The 22,250-nt window shown below is 33.6% G+C and overlaps 1 protein-coding gene across 1 annotated transcript in view; it reads left to right on the forward strand.

Moving 5' to 3' along the window:
* The window catches only part of LOC108739171 (pikachurin), a 108,913-nt gene extending 93,607 nt beyond the window's left edge, over nucleotides 1-15,306 (forward strand). Inside the window, exons 7-10 of the mRNA XM_018472939.1 lie at nucleotides 434-671; nucleotides 7,468-7,790; nucleotides 9,189-9,380; nucleotides 12,789-15,306. Coding sequence (XP_018328441.1) covers nucleotides 434-671; nucleotides 7,468-7,790; nucleotides 9,189-9,380; nucleotides 12,789-13,047 — 1,012 coding nt within the window. The 3' untranslated portion in view covers nucleotides 13,048-15,306. The remainder of the gene's footprint in view (nucleotides 1-433; nucleotides 672-7,467; nucleotides 7,791-9,188; nucleotides 9,381-12,788) is intronic.
* Nucleotides 15,307-22,250: the final 6,944 nt, after the last annotated feature.

Consider the following 22,250-nt stretch of genomic DNA (forward strand, 5'->3'; position numbering starts at 1 on the left):
CCCCGAGTGACTATTTTCTGTTCCCTAATCTCAAAAAATGGCTTGGCGGTAAGAGATTTGCGGACAATGAAGAAGTAATCGAAGCTGTAAATGGTTATTTTGAGGAGCTTGACGAATCAGTCTATAGAGATGGCATTAATAGACTGGAACACCGCTATGAGAAATGTATCAGCCTTGGAGGAGATTATGTTGAGAAATAAAAAAAAAAAAATTTTAAAAACCTTGTTTTTCTTGGTCAGGCCGGAAACTTATCAATCCACCCTCGTATGTACAGTCACATATTGCAAGTCAACGTTCAGATACCTAATTAATAGTAAACTAGGCAATAATTTCGTAAACTTTTATCGCTTGGTTGCGCTAAAAAGTCGATCGTAAGTTTCCCGGGATCAGTTTTGGAATTGAAATTATAATAGATTACGTAAATTATTTCCAGTTTTGTGGAGTTTATGTACGACCTGGGCACCGGATTTGCAATTGTACGAAGCGATCATAAAGTGAGCTTGGGAGAATGGCACGAAATAAAAGTGTCGCGAACTGGAAGACTGGCAATTTTGGAAGTAGACAATCAAATACCTGCAGAAGTTATGTCACCAGGTGCCTTTACACAACTGTCATTGCCTCAAAATCTTTTCCTTGGAGGCGTGCCCAATTTCGGAATTGTCTCATTGCAGGTAAAATATTTATAATAAAATATAGCGGTATTTTTGATGATTTTAATGCAATGGAAGTGTCATAACGGAAACAGAAGTAAAAGGGAACTTTTGGTGGAAGCGGCAACGAAAGCGGATGCGGAAGTAAAATGTTTTTTTGGCTTCAAAATTGCACTTTTAACTTAAGACTTACAACACTGAGGAAACGCTATATAAAATACATAACCGCTACAACTGCGTTGATTGGTTTAGGCCCTAAAGTATAATAAAGTTATTTGCACAAGGGCAATATTATTGTTAACAATATTTTGTTGGCTATAATGCTATACATTGTCGCTAATACTTCATAAACATAAACAGTTGATGACAATGCTACAGTGGGGACACTGAAAGCTGACGTAGGTACCTACACAACATGCAATTCCATTTAAATTGTATTTTAAAAACGGTTAAGTTCAGCCAACAGATAAAAGTTATACATTTTTACGACTTTTTTTACTGATTTTAATAAATACTAGTGACCCGCCCCAGCTTCGCACGGGTGAAATGCTGATACTAAATATATTTTTGTTTTGTTTAGATTATTATCGAAAAGGGGAATTCTTCAAAAGATACCCCCTGAACATACTAAATATACTACAGAATGTCTTTATATACAATATTCACAGTTTTTTTGTCATTACACAAAACAAACCGGCCTAGCGGCCGGTACCGCCGCAACCGCTATGTCCCTGCATTTTAAATGTCTAATATATTCGAAAATATTCATTTAAATTACATGTTGTAAAGGGCCATATTGATCTATATTAAATGCACAATGTATTTAAGGTACTTAATTGGATAAGAATTAATGCTGTATTGCCTACAATCGCTTCGTAAATAAGTCATTATTTCTCATAAAAAGTAAAGGATAAAAATGGTTATTGTGGGTTATCCCTAAGAGATAGACATATACCATCCCAGACTTTTTTGTAGACCCGTTTAAGATGTACAATATTGTAGTACATTATTTTGATCTATCTCGTAGGGTTCAGCCAGCGTTTACAATGTAAGCGCAAAAAATGTGTTTATTTACGACATCACATTAGAAACCTCTAAAATTATCAGTGTTTCCCTACTATATTATGCATGTATTATACATATAAAGCTTCCTCTTGAATTACTCTATCTTTTAAAAAAAACCGCATCAAAATCCTTTGCGTAGTTTTAGACATTTAAGCATACATAGGGACAAATAGCGGGAAAGCGACTTTGTTTTATACTATGTAGTGATGAGAAATAAGATTTTGTAAAGTTGCGGTAAGCTTCCGTTTTAAAAATGCGGAACTAGATGCAGAAGCGGATGTGACAAGTATGCGGAACTTCCGTAATTACGGAAGCAGAAGCAGAGGTCTGTTGCAACAGTAATATGTAAGTTCAAGAGTTTCTCTTTTGGGTAATGTGCATTCATTACCATTACAGTATTTGATTTTTGTAGCGAAAATTTGTTGTTAACGTATTACTTACACAAGAAATAATCCTTTGTAGAAAATTTATACTTCACTTCTTTCATGTCAAAGAAATGGATTCTATATACTTTGATTTACGTATCTGACCCATTTCCACCATAGGAAACGAGAAAAACAAGTTACTTTTGAATTCGTGGAAAGAACTTTGAACGCATGTCGAAAAATACACGGGAATCGATACTTGGCAGTTCATTTTCCGAAGCGAAATTTCGATGTCAAAGAAGTATAACAAATGCCGGCGAAAGTCGTTTCGCGTCGAATAATAATTTATTCCGTAATGAGTTTATCGATCGGTTAAACACGAAAAATTCTAAGCTATACTTTCCTTTAGAGTAGGCACTATAAGGCACGTATATATATTTGTACATACAAAGTTATTAGTACTTCTCTCGCTATTTTTATTACTAAAAAAATAAAGAAAATACTAAAAATTGGTAATTCCAAATAGAACCGTGTAGAAGTATAGAAACCTAAAACACGCTTCGATACCCACAATGCTATCATCAGTTACAGACTAAATCTAAATTTTAATTAATTATCATATAGATGGTAAGCAAAAGTAATTCCGGGCTTATCCTGCGCTTTCAATATAAGAAGATGCTCTTCGTATATATTAGAAGCGTCAGAATCAATTCGAACTAGGTTCAATATATTGAAAATCAAGTTGGAAAAGGTCATTTCTCTGTAGCAGTACACGGATCATGAACGTATGACTTTGTCCGTGTGGGTAATTTTTTTTAGCCAAACATTCAAGGTAGGTTAATTAAAATTATCTATTACGAAGAAGAAACATTAAATTTGAATTGATGTATACTTCGTGAAGTAATCGAATAGTCATATTTAGTGCGGTTATAAAGTAATAATATGAATAGGTATCTGTTTTTTCAATGTTTGGATTTGGATAATTTCCGGTTCGTTTGGGATGTCCCATTCAATTGGACCCTCGAGATTTGATGAGAAGTCATCTCTATTTTCAAACATTTCAATATTCTTGGTATCGAAAACTGTATGTGTAATGGAATTTTTTCCGGATAACATTCTTAAAGTACGTCTTAATATTCGTTCACTAGTGATGTATATAAATAACTTCATAAGTAGCGATCATCTCACAATTAGCCAAAACTTCCGAATAGACACTTATATATTTTTTTAATTTCAATGGGTTCTTCTGCCATACATGTTTTTTATTCCGATATTACCACACAGTTCTTAATATCATTGATGTCACATTCTATCGTTTGGATATAGGACCAATTTCATGGGACGGAAACACGTCACAGGGAGGAGAAGCGCGCCATTTAGTCTTTAATCGATGTTGCCTCCAATTCGCTTTTGAATGTATAGACAGAGAAAAAGTAAAGAAAAAGAAGACACAACTGTAAAATTTTCGTTTTACTAATGCCAACTACGAGCTTTTCTGAATACGTTATCAAACAATTATTTACAATACAAAATTAAAAAATTCTGACGATGGTATATCACCCGATTCTAATATTTTCACTAAAATTTTGCTCGTTATCTATGGTAGATATCACACGAGATTTTTGGTTAACGATTTCGAATATTTATTATTAACGATACCTATAACATCCAAAAAATATTCATAAATTGTAACTCAGTTTGAAGACTTTTACTGAAAGACATCCGATCCCTTTGAAGTAAAATTGTTTGAATAATTTTAAAAGACTTCAACCACTTGAGTGTAAAGAACATTTCTAATTTCTTTTACCTCTTACGATTAAGGTGTATCCACTACAATGAGCTGTACCTTTGTAAATATAACTTTTGACATTTGATAACTAAATTTAACAACCTTTTTTTAAATTATCTCCATTTCCTTTCTACATCCATTCTTTTACAAAGGGCCAATTACTCTCCAAGAGTAAAAAACAAGGTTTCCCTTGTACCACTATTTCCTTTGCGCCATTTTGTTTGTGGCGCGGAACAACATAATGGGCAATATAATTACATACCTTGAAAAAAAGGTGTGCTTATGTAAATATAATATCAGAATAAACCAAAAATCCCATGTATTTTCTTATGAAGATTCATCAACAAACCTATAGTGAAGATGAGGGGCGCAACAACGTTACAGTTTGACTGGGTGCTCCCATCATAATACTATAGATAACCAAAAAAAAAAGGCCACCAATGTATTGAATTTTCTAATACTTGAAAAGATCGAGTTGGGCTGCACATTTACGAGTTTGAACTATTTGAACCGAACTTTCAAATATCACTTTTTGGGCTATTATCTGAATCGACTGGAATTGACTGGGTGCCCAACCCAATCGAGTGGGTGCTCAGGCACCCGCAGAGCCCCCCTTGTTGCGCCCCTGAATAATAGAGTCTGCTTGCCTAGTAGCGGAGCGCCACGGTAATAGGACGTCAGCTTTCGATAAGGTATCACGGGCCCCAGCAGCACAGGAGCACATTACGATCAGAGAGCAACAGATGACGGGAGCCTTCGGGGGCTTCGAGGTGCGGAGCACCCGCAGAAGGAGCGAAGTTGACGATGACAGCTGTCAATGATGACTGATGGTCGTGACGTCAGAGAAGGCGAGAAGGGGGTAAAAGAATTTCGGTCTCAAACTGTCATAGCTTATCTACTCACTTTATTGGAAATGGCTTGAAATGACTTAATTATGAATAACATACCTACAATAACTTAACAGTCACGTAAAAAAGTCGATGCTGGGACTGTGGCAATTAACGGACGGACAGAAATCGGAACTATGTCTTAATCCAAAAACATTCTTGGAAGGATCAATGTCGACTAATAACTATTGTAATCAACAATGACGTAGACCTAAGTTAACAATATCCTTTCACACAGTTCCATTATTATTCCCCAAACAAAAATGAAAATGATTTAGGCCTTCGTTTTTACCTTTTATATGGAACGTATTTTACTTTTTTCTTATTTTCATGGTACCCAAGAGAAATATAGAAGCAAAACATTAGATACCTACAAAGAAGAAAATGTAATAAAAAATACTGTTGTCCCATATGCAGGGTGGATCATATAAAAATGGCTCAGAAAAAATAGATTTTCAAACAAAAGACTCAAACGCATCGCGGGTTAATTTTTCGAAGTATTGTTTATCTGCCAGTTGAATGAGATGTAAAGTGTGACTTTAACATACAATACAACGCTGAAAATGAATGTACACAGAAATCCAACAAAAGAAACTGGAATGAAATATCTAAAAATCTCGTATTTTGCAGCATTACGTTGAATGATACGGAGCTATTGTTTTCCAGATTTTGTAAAACCGATTTTGTATTTAACCGAGTTCTCATCAATTACAATATCTTGCTGCACGCTGATGGAAAACCCGAAAATCGTCAAACTTCGTAGTCTCTTCAATACTTTATTATTCTACAGGATATATGCATAACTCTTACTTTAGGTAGTTACATTACAAAATTCTTCAATCAATTAAGTTGGTAAGTTTCAGTATTGACTGAATTTAATGATTCGATCTACAAGGAAATAAAATCCAAATTACTTGTAAATTTTTGTTATTTGCATTGTATATACGATACATGATCATGTACCTATGTAAGTTATCGTTTTCATAAATGAATCAATTTCATCAATATCTGAGGCTATTAGTATGAAAGTTGGTTAGACAGCGACCTCTCATTCTTCCTATCTTGAAAAATACAGCAACGTACGGCGGACGAACGCTTTATGGCTTGTTTGGGTAAATCACTTGGAACCGATACACAAATAAGCTTTCAGTAGGCGTAAACTATTGTATTAATACAGATAGGACAGTAGCGTACTAGGAAATAAAATAGAAACATAACTTACCAAAAAGCAAAATAAACCTAACGCTTTTGTTTCACATTCACTGTCCTCATCGGAATCAATACCACTGTCACCGACATCAACAATTAATTCTTCTGTTTGTATATCTATTACTTGCTTATTATCTAACATAACATTTAAATAAATCATGTTAAACTAAATTATTACGCCTATTTATTTTGTATATAAACTTTAAATATCCACAACAATAAAATCAACAGAATAAGTTAATTTTTTCAATTTAATTTTATAAACTGATCCCTGCTTAAAATATTTAATTTACGCCCCTGATAGGAATACTGAAGAAAAAGAGCTGCAATTGTTATAACAAAAACTTCCTACTTTTGCCACCGCGCATCCACACCATTTTTAAAATTCCGCCAGCTTCATGCGTCAGGCCTGTACATCTCTAACTCTATTATCGGATAATAATAAAATTTATTCCTACATCTACCCCTTTAAATTTGTATTTGTGCTTGTAAGTACCCTTCGTGTCTAAAAAAAAAGTGTCCTATTTCTTATTGCTTCCATAAAGTCCTCTGTTCTTCTACTCCTTCTAGTATGGCTAAAGTAAGTATTAACAGTCACAATGTGATTATTTAACTTACTTGTCAGATACCATCCCGAGGTAAGAATGTTCAGTCTCTCAGAATCTCTGATAGCGAGACTCGAGTCTCTGTTTCTCATCGAGTCGCTCTGGTGTCGCTGAGAGAGACTGTCGAGAGATTGTCAAAAAAACTGTTTAGCGTCTCTGAACGAGAGACTCGAGTCGCTCGTAGAGAGATCTTCATTTCGTATCCAATCTCTGAACGAGAGACTCGAATCTCTGAACGAGAGACTCGAGTCGCTCATTGAGAGATCCTCATTTCGTATCCAGTCTCTGAACGAGAGACTCGAATCTCTGAACGAGAGACTCGAATCTCTCAATAAGTGGTGTGTCTCGATAGACATGGTTAAGATTTTCTAAGCTCAACATATTTCAGGGATCCCAGTCTTTCTATGAGAGACTCGAGTCACTCAATTTTTCAGTTTTATTCGTTCAGTCTCATTGTGAGAGACTCGAATCTCTGAATTAACAATTTTATCGTTCGAGTCTCTCATACAGAGACTGTGAGAGATCCATAAAAATACCTCGGCAATAACTGAGAGACTGTGAGAGACGCTCTCAGAGACGCTGAAAGACTCTGGGAGACTAAAAATTTTTGTCTAGGGATACTGTAAAAAATCGTTTAGGAACTTTCAAAACAGTTTGCTTTTTTCGCACTGTGGCGACTGTTAATTTCGCCTAATTGAAGTTAAAACAAAATAAACGCATGAGTATGACATTTTGCTCCGTTCGGACTGTTTTCCATAAACTACCGGACAATTTAATTTATAAAGCATTTTCATCGCATGAAATTAGTCCTATTTCGAGGCGACAAAATGTAAATACATATCAAAAACTGTAATAATCAGCATTAAATTTGATAATGATATCATTTTTTCATTCAAGGTGAGAGTCCGTTCGGCATTTACGGGATGCATTCAAAAAGTAGTGATAAACGGTCGACCAGTTTCAATTTTGGCGGAGGCACTGGGAGGAGTGAACGTCGACAATTGTCCTCATCCGTGTGTGGCCCGTCCATGTGGAAAAGCCGGCGATTGTATACCACAATTAGAATATTTCACGTGTCAATGCAAGCCGGGTTTCCACAACGAACAATTGTGCGTCTCTCGCAGCCCTCCTTCGTTCCACGGCAAGGATAGTTTTGTTCATTTTAACGATACAAAGACCCTGCTTGCTTTCACCTCCGACCCATTCAGCATCAACGTCAGGTAAGTACTGACAGCAATTAATCACGCGACACGAACGGGGCCTTTTCTTAAAGGCAAAAACATTAGCACTTTGCTTCAAGTAGACCGAGATACTCATAATGAGTCAGGCCGAAGCTTTTAGGATGAGCGACTACCAGATGAGTATAAAAAATTAAAACATAATAACAAATTGGACTTCAGAGTACCTTCTCCACCTAAACAATTATTCATTAATATGAAATAGTATTCTGAAAATTCATTTCTGAATTTTTACCCTCTACACACTACCTCAAATTAATAAGGGAAAAATTGTTGCTGTTGTCACACCACCGCCGGGAATCGAACCCGGGACCTTTGGCTTTACGCACCAATGTTCTGACCACTAAACTGCGAGAGGTGACAACAGCAACCACGACCAACCGACCTACAAGGTTAACGATCCGTCGAACTAATGGAACTATATACTGAATATACTATGATTAAACATATATACAATTTAGACATCTTGTAGAAGTGAGTTAGTTTAATATGAAATATTATTCTGAAAATTCATTTTTGAATTCTAGAAGATGTCTAAATTGTATGTATGTTTAATTATTCTCATAGGGTTGTCAGTCTTAAGACTGATTGGACACGCATCTCCATTCTTATCTGTCTTGAGCTAATATTTGCATTCCCACATTCTTAACTATTAACTTTGGTCTACCTCTGCTCCTCTTAACTTTTGCTCCTGCTTTAATATGCCTCTACTTAGTCCTTCAGATCTGAGGTGTTCTACCAACCTACCCCACCTATTACTCCTCGACTTCCACAACGTCCTATCCACGGTATTCTCATCGAACGCTTCTAGCCTTCTCTTTTCCGCAGCGCATATGGTCCGTGTTTCGCACCCGTACAACGCCACGCTCCGAACATACACGTTTAACAATCATTTCCGAATTTATAAATTAACCGTTCACGTGCAAAGAAGTAACTTTTTTTCTGAATTATCGGACTATCGAATACCGAAAAACGGCAACTTTTAATTTTTCGTCTCCTACCTTTATATTCACTTTTTCCCTACTATTTCTTCCCTTGTACTTTTATTTATTTCCTGCTTTGTCTTTTTAAACGTATCTGTAACTCCTCTTTGCTATATGCTAATACTTTTTAAAGTTGTCTTGTATTTAATGTTGTCCTAGAAAATTACTGTAGAACATTTAAAATATTTTGTAATTCAATTGTGTGACACTAATTTATTTCTAAATCTCTAACGCAGTTACAATACTTAAAGACGTTATCGATTCAGTTGTTAATTTACCTTTACTGATTACGTTTAAACACATTGATTTGTACGCATGTGGAAAATTATTGACAGTGTAATTCTGTATCTGCAGACAGAAGAAACTTTACGAATTACTGAATTACAATTGGTTTCAGATGCAGACTTAGTTCCACACTAACAGACGGATTACTGCTCTGGATCAGTTCCGGTCCAGAGAAATTCCTTTCGTTGGGGGTGGAACAAGGCAGTTTAGTTTTAAGATTTGTGGCACATCAGGAAGAGGTTGTTGTCCTTTACAATACCACCATCGTTACCGATAATTTGTGGCATCGAATAAAAGCAGTAAGGTAAGAAAATTTAACGATTTTGTATTTTTGTAAATAATTGCATTTTAGTTAACGTTAATTCACAACCAGGGCCTATTATTTTTATAATTATTATTTATTAGGTTACACCCGCAGTTTAGCTCATGTTAATGTTCTAATTGGGTGTCAAAGATCATTGACGACCACATAAAACTATTTTTTCTACCACTTGGGAACAGCATTTTTTTTTTAATAAAAGGACCCTTTATCCTTTTCTGTACTGCTAATAATATAAGTACAAAATTTCCTGATAGATTTTGCTCGCAGCTTCGCTCGCATTGATGTCCTGTGCCTAATGAGGGGCATGCTAATATAAGGATTTCCCCGCAGTTTCCTCATGAAAATCCCACCCAATAAAATGGCGATACTAAAATGAGGATTTCCTTAAGGGTTTTTCATGTGGGTCTTAAGGGTATAAACTTACAATTAAATCTACCTTATGCGGGTCAATGAGGCAAATCCGTTTGAAAATACTCTCGGTGAAATAAAAAGACTTATAATAATAATCCCCTTGCCTTCGTCTTGTCTTCGTTTCAATGAAATCTTTTACATTTGCAACGAACCAACAAGTGTAGGTACTTCCTGATATCGTTATTATAAACCAGACGCATCAGGTCGAACGACAGTAAAACAACAGCAATTTAAAGTATTGTTCACTACAAAACAGCCCAATAACATAATCTTACTCAAGAGCAAACAAATTTTACAAATAAATGATTTATGTATATATTGTATTTTTTCATTAATAATAAAGTTCATTTTTCCTTTGCCCCTTCCTTGTCCTAGAGGACAACCTCATGGATCCCACAAGAGATAGTGTGGCAACCCACTTAGGGACCCTACCTGCACCCCCCTCAAAATTCTAGTCGGGACGTGTAATAATAATAGTAGCAAACAAACAAAAAAAAAACCATTTGCATTTATAATATTAGTTAAGAGTAATGTAAAAAATTTTGTCAATTTTTATCTCTTGCATTAGTAAGGAGCTTCATAAAACCAATTTTTAGTGGTAAAATTAATAAATTTTTTGTGAAAATTTTCCCAATTTGTCAAGATATATTTCAATCAAGTAAAGGTCGAAACTATTCAATTCAAAATTGTGACCATATTGAATGGACTCAATTGAACAAGATTTGAAGTTGATTCCCTTTATTAAAAAACTTTTTCATATAACTTTTTGACATCATTATAAATGCATAACATTTTGTCTGGTGCTCTGCAATAATGGATCAAATGAAAATTTTTTCTATAAAAAATATTTCAGAATAACACACATCTTTGAATTGGATTTCTTGTACTTATATTTCTCTGTACTTAAATTTAAATCAGCACCTTTTTAAGTGGAAGGTACTTATGTCTGAATAGATAAAGTTCTCACCTTCCTGCCAGAAGCACCATTTTAATAATATGCATACATTCAAAAATAGAACGTTGAATATGCTTCAAATACTTCGTCAATTCGGAGGAGTCGACGTAGGGTGCAATTATAAAAACGTAATGAAGATGATAAAACATATAATAGGATGGTACATCAACATATTTCATTGTTGAATAAAGCACTTCGACACTTTTGTGGTTCTGAACCTTGAAACAGAAACTTACGCGTTCCTATGTTTGATGAAGAAATTTAAAATTTCGGTGCAATTACAAAGCAATACTACAAAAATTAAGATTCTTATGTAGCCTTTGAGCTTCTACCTTTTGAGAGATAAAGTGCTGAAAACTAGTAGGCGTTACGAAAGAGTTAGTTCTACAAGGACATACTGACCTACACTAATGTTTGAGTTTGTATTTAAGTTTTAAACGTTAAAAGAATAAACGCCTACTAGAGTCAACACTGAATCACACTTAATCTTATCTACTAATAAACAATACATGAACTAACGAATACAAAACATATAATGATGCTGGTATTTACCTACTGGTTGAATGCGGCGTTGCGGACCGTATTTCTTTACCAGGGCCGGAATTGAATTTATTTGTACTTTTAACTACGTTTCGGACATAAAAACATGTATTTAATTTTCTTGCTTTATAATGTCCTATCCCTTCTGCACGCTCGGCATTTATTTTTGTTACACCCTATTTATTTAACGTACATAGATTTCTAATGGTATGACCATTATATATCCTAATGTTCTGAATATTGGGATCCGGCAAATGGTCATACACCACCTGGTAGCAAAACTCTTAACTAAAATGAGGGATAAATATCCGAGGGAATGGTATACATAAATAGTAAAATTGTTTATTAAAATAATAAAACACGTTAAAAAAGTAAAAAAAATTTTGATGATTAAGTCGACGAAGTTTTCTTCTAAAGTTAAATCAAATAAAAAGTTAATATGTTCATTGAAAAGCTACAATAGCATTTCAGACATAGATCTTCACTCTTCACCTACATTAACTACTTTCCAATAAAAACTAACCGTTTTATATATGTAAAAAATATATTCGGAAAATTAGAGAAAAAAGTAAACTAATAGAACCTTGGATGAAAGCAGTAGGTATCAAAGAAGTGAATTCCGGAAGAAAAATTTGTTCACGTCATTTTAATGCACATGATTATATTTCAGCAAGTATTTACCATCAGCCGTAACCTTAATATTTAAAACTAGAATCATACTAAAATTATAAAGTGAGAAATTATTTATTCCTGTGTAATTGACTTAACACAATTCTAATGATACGATATAAGTATTTTGAGGTTAAGAACCTACCTGCTACAATACAACAAAGTTGCAATAATGAGTTTGCAACGTTCTCTTAAATCGGCTTTGAACGTGCAAGTCATTGATATGATATTGCTTAAATCACCCAGAATCACCTCACCAATTATATAAAGTGAATCACTTTTTAAATCCGAAGTTTGTAAAAAGTAGGCAGTAAACTTAACGGAATTTGAAGGCTAGCTTCCGGATTTGTTATTTCCGAATTTTATAATGTGATTGGCATTAAAAACACGCTCACCTTCAACGAAATTTCCTTTCCGAGGCTTTGTGTCAGCCCAATCACATATTGTGTCAATACTTATCATTTTATCGTAATTTAAAAACTTGGAAATTGCACGGTAAACTATAGGAATTACGATAAATTTTCCCTAATCGGCGCCATGTTTTTAGGTTCCTCCCATTTGACGGATCCCAATATTTTGTCGTAAATGTTCATATGCTGTCGTAGAGTCCTAAATATTAGATAGGATGGTAGTGAACGTGACTACGGTTATGGTACTGATATATTTCCCTAATTGGGATATGTAAAGTACTACGTGCCAAGGATTTAGGTTAGGTTATTCTAGGAAACGTTTCCCTGATGGTCATGACAACCGTCCATATTTTAATAATGTGTTTTGTTACACTAACTAAATTAGAGTTTGTTTATTACAACAAGGTCAACGACCACAGGATTACTACTTGTGGATAACGGCCCTGCTGTCACCACCCAATTCGTGCAGTCCCTGTATCCGCACAGGGTACTCCCCGGACTGTACGTCGGTGGAATTCCTGACGCTCGGAAGGCTACCAACGGCAAGTACGTTGCAGGAATTAAGGGATGTATAGCGGACCTGGTACTTAACACGGATCATCACCTCAATCTGGTAGACTATCCTACCGCACAGATAAACAACGTGGACGAATGCGACGTTTGACCATTAAATGATTAAAATAATGGCACACGGTCGGTGGCCATATCAACAAAGAATGACCAAGTGATATAATAATATATTGTATGTATAAAAACCCAGTGAAGTACTGAAACGGGATATGTGAACTTTGATGTGAACGGCAACAACTACCTCTTCAAACATGTATAGTCCACGCATTATGAGTTGGCGGTATTTACCTGGAAGCATTTATGTTCGGGCAGCAAATGTTTTGTAAGATACAGGGTCGAACTTCTTAAAAACAAATGATTAATTTCAAATATTATTTAAACACGATGTTTTTCGTGCAAATTTTACTTCAATACCTGTTGTTAATTCATATTTAAAACTACAACCACAACCCAGCTGCATAACAGGTAGTTTATTGTTGCTTATTACCTTCTTGTGATAAGACCATCGGTAAAAACCGCCAAGTCATAATGTAAGGGACTATACTTCTAATAATAACAATCTGAATGCACTAAAAGAAATGTATACGAAATAAACAAAAAGGGATAATCAAATATTCCAATCCACTTTTTTTAATTATGTTAATTCAGACAGCTACACTGAAATAATATTTAATTTAAAAAGACTTAAATTGCGTTGCCTTAATTAAGTAAAGATCTTGATTTAAGAATACTGTCTTACAGTGAGAAATGGGAAATTTTTGTAATTTGTACTTCATCGTTCAAGACTTTAATAGTTAAATATCAAAATATATTTTTTCTTACAATAGAATAATTTAACATTCATTAAAGAATCAGAATATTCTTTACTTAAAACTAAAACGATTTAATTGAAGATGACATATTGATGTTTTCATTTGAATCAAATTAAGAGAAAAGTGTTAGGTAGCGCAATTTTTTCACTGAAAATTTTAAATAAGAAGGACTCTATTTATGGCACTATTCACCATAGCGAAGTGGTCCTCAATTGGCGTTTTCGACGTATTACTTTTTTGATGTTGAATTCAAATCTGGTCTCATAGTTATCCCAGCACATTGAAATTTTAATAATAAGTCACATTAGAACCACAGCATATATGAAGCTGACATGACAAATTTATATCTCTTCTTTCTAAAGTGCACTACAATTTTTTAATAAATCCAAAAATTTGTTGCTCTAGTCGGTTTTTGGAAAGTAGACGAAATGGTAGTTAGATAGTTACAAGTTGGGACTGCACAACGTATAAAAATATTCTAACATATTTTTGGATTTCGTAACAAATTAGCGACAAATTATAGTGCATTGTAGAAATGAGAAATATAACTTTGTCGTTCTACCCTAATATACATAAAATCATTGACATTATGAGATTAAGACATTGCGCTGGGTAATCTTACTCTAATTAGAATTCGTATAAGTACAAGAAATAACGTTTCTTCGACATTGATGGTATGAGACTATGTTATTTGTTTAAACACTTACGCGGATTAGTAAATATATTTACGTACTACAATATTTTGATATTTAGCTTAATAAATAAAGATAATTGTGCAAACGTTCTCATTACATGAAACGAGTACCTACTGTATAACCTTTTTAAAATTTACAATTTCGATCAAGTTCTACAGTTAAAGATTCTACTATTCAATTTTTTAATACAACTTAACCCTCTTACATATTAACAAAATCATAAAGAGTGATCCTAAAAACACCCCGTTCAGGGGTTTGCAAATTTTTGGTTGATTTGTCGTCCAAATAATACCTTATGATAAGACATTAATCACACAAAAGTATAAGCTGGAGCATAAGAACGATTTCAGAGATATATAAAGTCAATAGATTAGATTAGCTTTGGTTGTACTATTATTATTGTAAAGCCTAGTAAGGATAACAATAACAATGATAATAATATATAATAATAATACGTCAGCCTCATTACCACGTCACAGTACTAATCTACAAAGAGGTTTTATATTTGTTTTTGTTTTTTTTATTTTTTTATAGGTTTTGTTTTCTTTTTTGTATTTTTCGGTTTTCTGCCTTTTTGTTTTAGGGTACTTTTTAATATATATTACATAAGATATTGTTCTGTTGGAATGTGGCACTAGTATTTTACTTTATGATACTGTGCATAGCCCAAAAACCTTACGATTGTCATGATATGACTGCAACAGCACACAATTGGAGATCCACTTTCACATGTACAATTGTACAATAATACTCTCGAATTGAGGTATACTGTGGGACAGGGGCGGCCTTTGGGGGTGGCGAACAGGGCATCCGCCCGGGGCCCTGCTCTTGCAGGGGCCTCGCACACTCGCGCAACAATCTAATTAGAAAAATATTAGGCAGTAATAGTACATACTACTAATGTTTATTTGAATTTCTTAATAGTCTTAAAAGAAGNATCGCCCAATGATGAAATCATTGAATGTATTTAAAAATTGGTTATTATGTGCCCAGTAAAATTTCTTGTTTAAATTTTATTACTAAATAATACGATAATTTACGAAATTGTAACAGGGTTATCGCAGTTAATGATTTCACAAATCTGTTAGAAACATGAAATATCTATTTTGAGTGATTGACGTATTTTAAAAAAATTCATTTTACTGTAAAAGTACATCATACACATAATAGTTTTTGTTCGAAAAAAGAAATAATAATAACAACAATCAGTTGTCCTTGTTCCTCTTGTATCTAATATCAGATTCATAATATCGCGGAAATTTTTTATTATAAATATCTAATTGTAATTCATTGGGTAAATAAATATAATAATTTCGCAAAAAAAGAACGACCCACTGCCTATAAAAGTAACTATTTTTAGAATTCATTACTCATTCAGAAATGAACCGATTATAAAGGTATTACGGCTATGGTCTTTATTCCCATTCATAATTTTGATTTATTTCACTGCTAAACAAAACCTTTATTGTTCCATTGTGTCCCACATAATTCGTTGTGGTTTTTACGGCAAATTAGCCATTCAGCCCAAAAAAGTATAGGTAATATGTATCGGAATGCTTTCAAGGTTATCATTTGCAATACAGAAAAAAAAACACGCAAAAACGTTTGTTCGTAATTAAGGAAATCAAAGTGCATTCGTATTCATTAAGTCATGTGGTACAGTTCTTAATTGGTACAAAAAGATTTAATTGAAACAAAACATTTCCTTCTTTTTTTTCGTTTACGTCAATATTACAAACTAAGCGACAATCGTCACATTAACGAAATAATAAAGAAAAAGGAAAATTTGCTAATGATATAACCAGGGGCGGCCTTTGGGGGTGGCGAACAGGGCAACCGCCCGGGGGCTCGCTCTTGCAGGGGCCTCGCACACTCGCGCAACAATCTAATTAGAAAAACATTAGGTAGTAATAGTATACACTACTAATGTTTATTTGAATTTCTTAATAGTCTTAAAAGAAGCCGCAAATTTGCTATCTTTGTCTTTATCAATTTTTTTTAATTTTCGATAAACAATTTTAAAACTGTAAACTTATTTATGAATCACTTTGCATTTTTCAATCATCATTAAAATTAATTCCACAAAGACGAGGGCCTCGCAAAAATTTACCCGCCCGGAACCTTCCAATGACTAAGGCCGCCCTTGCTGTGGGACTCATCATCGTATGTACACATTCTTTTTCTGATATTTGCTAATTACTTAACTGCATTTGAAAATATTAACGTAATAAATAGCTCATAACCGTCTCCAAGAGCTCACTTAAATAATTATTATAACCGTAACGAACTCGTTTGAGTAGTTTTTGAGTTTATGACGTTAAATATAAAAATCGACTAGAGATAGTTAATGAGAAAGATAGAAAAGTACAAGATATCTTATAAAAAATTGACAATTTTCATTGAATTATCATCTTCACTCACTGTGTCATGAGTCAATTTTTATCACTTTGAACCCCTACATATTTGAAACCTTTCTCATGCTCAACTCGAAATTTTTTTACGATGAATATCTCATGATAAGGTAGGTAGCATTAAAACTACAAACAAATCAAAAATTTGCGAAGCCTCAAACACGCTAAAAAAACCCCTGTTTTTGGAGTCACTCTTTAAACTAAAAACAATTTTACTAAACTGCCTGTAAATCAACTCCATTTAACATTGTTCCATACGATTTCTTCTCTAGTTCCATACACCTCTATTGAAATACTTTTTTAATGAGAAAAGTTTTTATCGAACAGCTTTATAAATCTTAATTAGGGGTAGTTGTTGCCTCCGAATTTAGTGATATTGCAAGTAAGTGCGATCTCTGAAACACTAATCACAAAAAGTCTGATATTCTGACTGCCGCCCCCCGCACCAACATAACTAATTGTTCACCCCTCTCCCCTTTCTTCGGGCGATAACTTTATTGTACGTCAAAATGCAAAAAACGCGTTTCTGTCAATAAAATAAAAATGAAAAGAAGCCAACAGTAGTGACCTTACCACTTCTACGCACTTGTTAGCTTTATTTGGTGTAAAAACGTTCAAAGTAACCATTACAATTTGTTACTTAATTTAAATTTGATATGACTGAACAATATTTGCCATTATCGAAGAATTTTTTATAAAAATAATGAAACAAACATCTCTATGAGAGCGCAATATTATATAAAGGTGTAATCACACGACCCGTGGAACGGACGCACCACGGACGGCCTGTATTAACTCGTACTGGCTCACTTTCACGGAAACGCATCGCTACTTGTACAGCAGCAGAAAATTAATGGATTTTCAAATGCCTAATTAGAAAGAGGAGACTGTGGTAAATATTAATTAAAAATTAAAAGGAATACTCACCCCTAATTACCACAAATAATTTTATTTGAGCGGACACGTGTTTCGCCCACTTCATACGTGGGCATTATTAACGCGAAACCCACGTATGAATCAGACGAAACACGTGTCCGCTCAAATAAAATTATTTGTGGTAATTAGGGGTGAGTATTCCTTTTAATTTTTAATTAATATTTACCACAGTCTCCTCTTTCTAATTAACCATGAATAACATTATCACAACATCTATTCACTAAACAAAAATTTTATTTCTTCTTTTACAGCTAAAAAACTAAATATGACCCTTTAGATTAACTTTAATTACCTAAAAACCTATCATCCTCAGTGACAACCTACTACNGAGACTTATTTCGCTACGTATTATGCACATCCTGGGGGAGTACATGCTGCTGCGAAATTCCCGCAGAAATAATTCATTCTCAAATAAGTCCGGTAATTCTATTGAGGAAAATATACCCCAAGTCCTCAACTATAATTATCCCAGGGCGAATGGCGTATTGCCACGGTCAATAATTCCTACAAATATTATTTCTTTGTCGGAGCGTTTTCCTGGGGATCATCCAAAAATTACATTCTTCTCGAATATAGCAGTAAATTCCATTTTGAAAAATCAGTCGGAACCCCAATTCCGCAACTCCTTGCCCTGAGCGAACAGCAGATTGCCATGCTCAATAATTCGTGAACGATAGATCAAGTAGTATCTCCTTCTGGGAGTGTTTTCCTGTGCATCATCAGAAAATCACTTCCTTCTCGAATAAGTCGGTAAATTCCATCCCTCAGTATCTAAAGTCCGCAACCAATAGTCCCGAAACAAACGGCACATTGCCACGGTCAATAATTCTTAAAATTCGATTGGAGCAATTTTTCTATTCTAGCACTTAGTCTTGCTATGTATGATAATTAGCCAATGTTTAAGACTTTTTGCAGTTTTACTTAATCATCAAAAGTGGTTTCCCTTTGTTAAACGTTTTCAGATAGTAATACCTGTTTATTTTTTTTTTTAGTTTTTATGGTTTCTACATATTAATTTATTGTTTTATACAAATATGTGTCACTGAATTAGTAACGATATATGTATCAGCAATTTATGCTTATTAATATGAAATCATAATCACAATTAAGCCAGTAAGTACTACTTCAGACACACTACTGGGTAAGTTATCTTTAGGATGTCCTTCAAAACACGGAAATCGTAAAATCAGTATTTACTCTCCGAATCAGATTAATAACAAAAAGTTGCATTGTATACATATAAATAATTCACAAAGTTACCTATCTTTCCGATTTACTTAAACAATTAATAATATGCTATAGTTTATATACATAGCAGTACGACAATAGCACATAGAAAACGTTCACTCACCCCCTCCCCCGAATTTATTCCATTATTAGTTTACTGGCACAAAAAAAGTGTTTTTTTATTGTGAAACATATTTTACTACTTAAGGTTGGTAGTTTTACCAAAATTAAAGGTCAGGAAAACAAAAAGCACCATAAACAGTGTAAACTGAAAATAATTTTAAAATCTTTGGTTAAATACATAGCCAAATGATGTGTGCATTCTAATGCAATCATTTTTTACTTTTATGTACATTTGATTGTAACTTAGTATAAACATTTCAAAGGCAACGCACTTTACTTTTACAAAGAACACAGTCAGTGTGATGTTAATCCGTTAATAAAAAGATAAATCGCTTAATTGCCGGTTCATATTTGGACAAGAAATCCATGATTATTTTATTTTATCACGGCCAAAGCCGAGGGTGGAAATACGTATGACTAATGTACCACTCTGGTTTTCCATTTCCAATTTTATTATTTCCTGAAGCTGTTGATAAAACATTTTTGTACTACTTGCAGGATGTTGTCATCAATTCCTGAAAGCGATGAGGAGTTGCACGCAAAAGGTAAACAAAACTTTTACTTTCCTCATCTTTATCTTTTATCAGCGTTTGATGATATTTCGGTAGAGGTATACGAGGGTGGATTGATAAGTTTCCGGCCTGACCAAGAGTCCTGCAACAGTTGCAGAGCAGCAGCTTACAAATATGATACAAAACACTTTCAAGAATTTTAAAGAATGAGCTAAGAGAGTTTTAATACGTTTTGGCCATAGTTCCATTGATAAGGATATTTTTCTTAATAATTTACAAGATGAATATTGAAAACTGAATTTTCTGCTACTTTTATTGGAGTTATCTCGAAGTACAAATCGCACAAATCGTGCTTCGTATGTGTCTGGGAAAATAAACGGGCCAGTACGCGTTCCGTACTGGATCGCCGGATCCCGGGCCGTGTAAACGAACCTTTATTATTATACGAGATTTAATTAAAATTACAAAACTGATTGTATTTTCACATATTAATTATGAAAAAAACATAATAACTTCAGTCCGTGTATTTAAATGATTATTATTAATGAATTTCAGAATCAAAGCAATACACTGAATAAATTTAATGAATAAACTAAATATGATTTAATGTCAGTATAGTTTCAAAATCAATTTATTAATAAGTTAACTCATTAATTTTGTTTTCTAGGGATATTAAGAAAGGAAAATCATAAGCAATTAATAATGTGAGAGAATTTGTATATAAAAATAATTACCTAAACAAGCAACGTCTTTTAATTAATTATTTACCAGTGTTACTTTGAACAGTTTCACTCACGCTTTTGTTATTTATTTACGTGAAATATCGAGGAATCAGGGTTACGCTATTTGTACAAAATAATAAAAAAATATTATTATAAATAAACAAATAAATGAGAGTATCAGATTAGTATACTTCATATCATAATTTAGTCAATATATTGTAAAAACTTATGCGAAATCCTGTTTTCTCTAATCTGCAATTAAAAAATAAATGAAAACATTTATTGCAATAAAGTTGGTACTAATTTATCAACAGTCTTTTGTATCAGTCGTATAATTATAGATATTCTATTTGTACAGGTAGTCAATTTATGTGTGAATAAGAAATTGCTTTTAACAATAAATAATTTGTTTTAGTGTTCCTTTCCTTCGAAAAGAGCAAGTTACGCATTACATGAACTGATTGCTCATTACACTGCCCTTTATTGTTTTTAAAAATTTGAAAGTTTATAAACATGGCGATTGCTTATTGTTATTAAAAACTAATTTTCAGAATTTCGGAATTCAGTCGAGACTTATTTCGCTACGTATTATGCACATCCTGGGGGAGTACATGCTGCTGCGAAATTCCCGCAGAAATAATTCATTCTCAAATAAGTCCGGTAATTCTATTGAGGAAAATATACCCCAAGTCCTCAACTATAATTATCCCAGGGCGAATGGCGTATTGCCACGGTCAATAATTCCTACAAATATTATTTCTTTGTCGGAGCGTTTTCCTGGGGATCATCCAAAAATTACATTCTTCTCGAATATAGCAGTAAATTCCATTTTGAAAAATCAGTCGGAACCCCAATTCCGCAACTCCTTGCCCTGAGCGAACAGCAGATTGCCATGCTCAATAATTCGTGAACGATAGATCAAGTAGTATCTCCTTCTGGGAGTGTTTTCCTGTGCATCATCAGAAAATCACTTCCTTCTCGAATAAGTCGGTAAATTCCATCCCTCAGTATCTAAAGTCCGCAACCAATAGTCCCGAAACAAACGGCACATTGCCACGGTCAATAATTCTTAAAATTCGATTGGAGCAATTTTTCTATTCTAGCACTTAGTCTTGCTATGTATGATAATTAGCCAATGTTTAAGACTTTTTGCAGTTTTACTTAATCATCAAAAGTGGTTTCCCTTTGTTAAACGTTTTCAGATAGTAATACCTGTTTATTTTTTTTTTTAGTTTTTATGGTTTCTACATATTAATTTATTGTTTTATACAAATATGTGTCACTGAATTAGTAACGATATATGTATCAGCAATTTATGCTTATTAATATGAAATCATAATCACAATTAAGCCAGTAAGTACTACTTCAGACACACTACTGGGTAAGTTATCTTTAGGATGTCCTTCAAAACACGGAAATCGTAAAATCAGTATTTACTCTCCGAATCAGATTAATAACAAAAAGTTGCATTGTATACATATAAATAATTCACAAAGTTACCTATCTTTCCGATTTACTTAAACAATTAATAATATGCTATAGTTTATATACATAGCAGTACGACAATAGCACATAGAAAACGTTCACTCACCCCCTCCCCCGAATTTATTCCATTATTAGTTTACTGGCACAAAAAAAGTGTTTTTTTATTGTGAAACATATTTTACTACTTAAGGTTGGTAGTTTTACCAAAATTAAAGGTCAGGAAAACAAAAAGCACCATAAACAGTGTAAACTGAAAATAATTTTAAAATCTTTGGTTAAATACATAGCCAAATGATGTGTGCATTCTAATGCAATCATTTTTTACTTTTATGTACATTTGATTGTAACTTAGTATAAACATTTCAAAGGCAACG

The sequence above is a fragment of the Agrilus planipennis genome, unplaced genomic scaffold, assembly GCF_000699045.2.
Source record: "Agrilus planipennis isolate EAB-ADULT unplaced genomic scaffold, Apla_2.0 scaffold220, whole genome shotgun sequence".
Lineage (NCBI taxonomy): Eukaryota > Metazoa > Arthropoda > Insecta > Coleoptera > Buprestidae > Agrilus > Agrilus planipennis.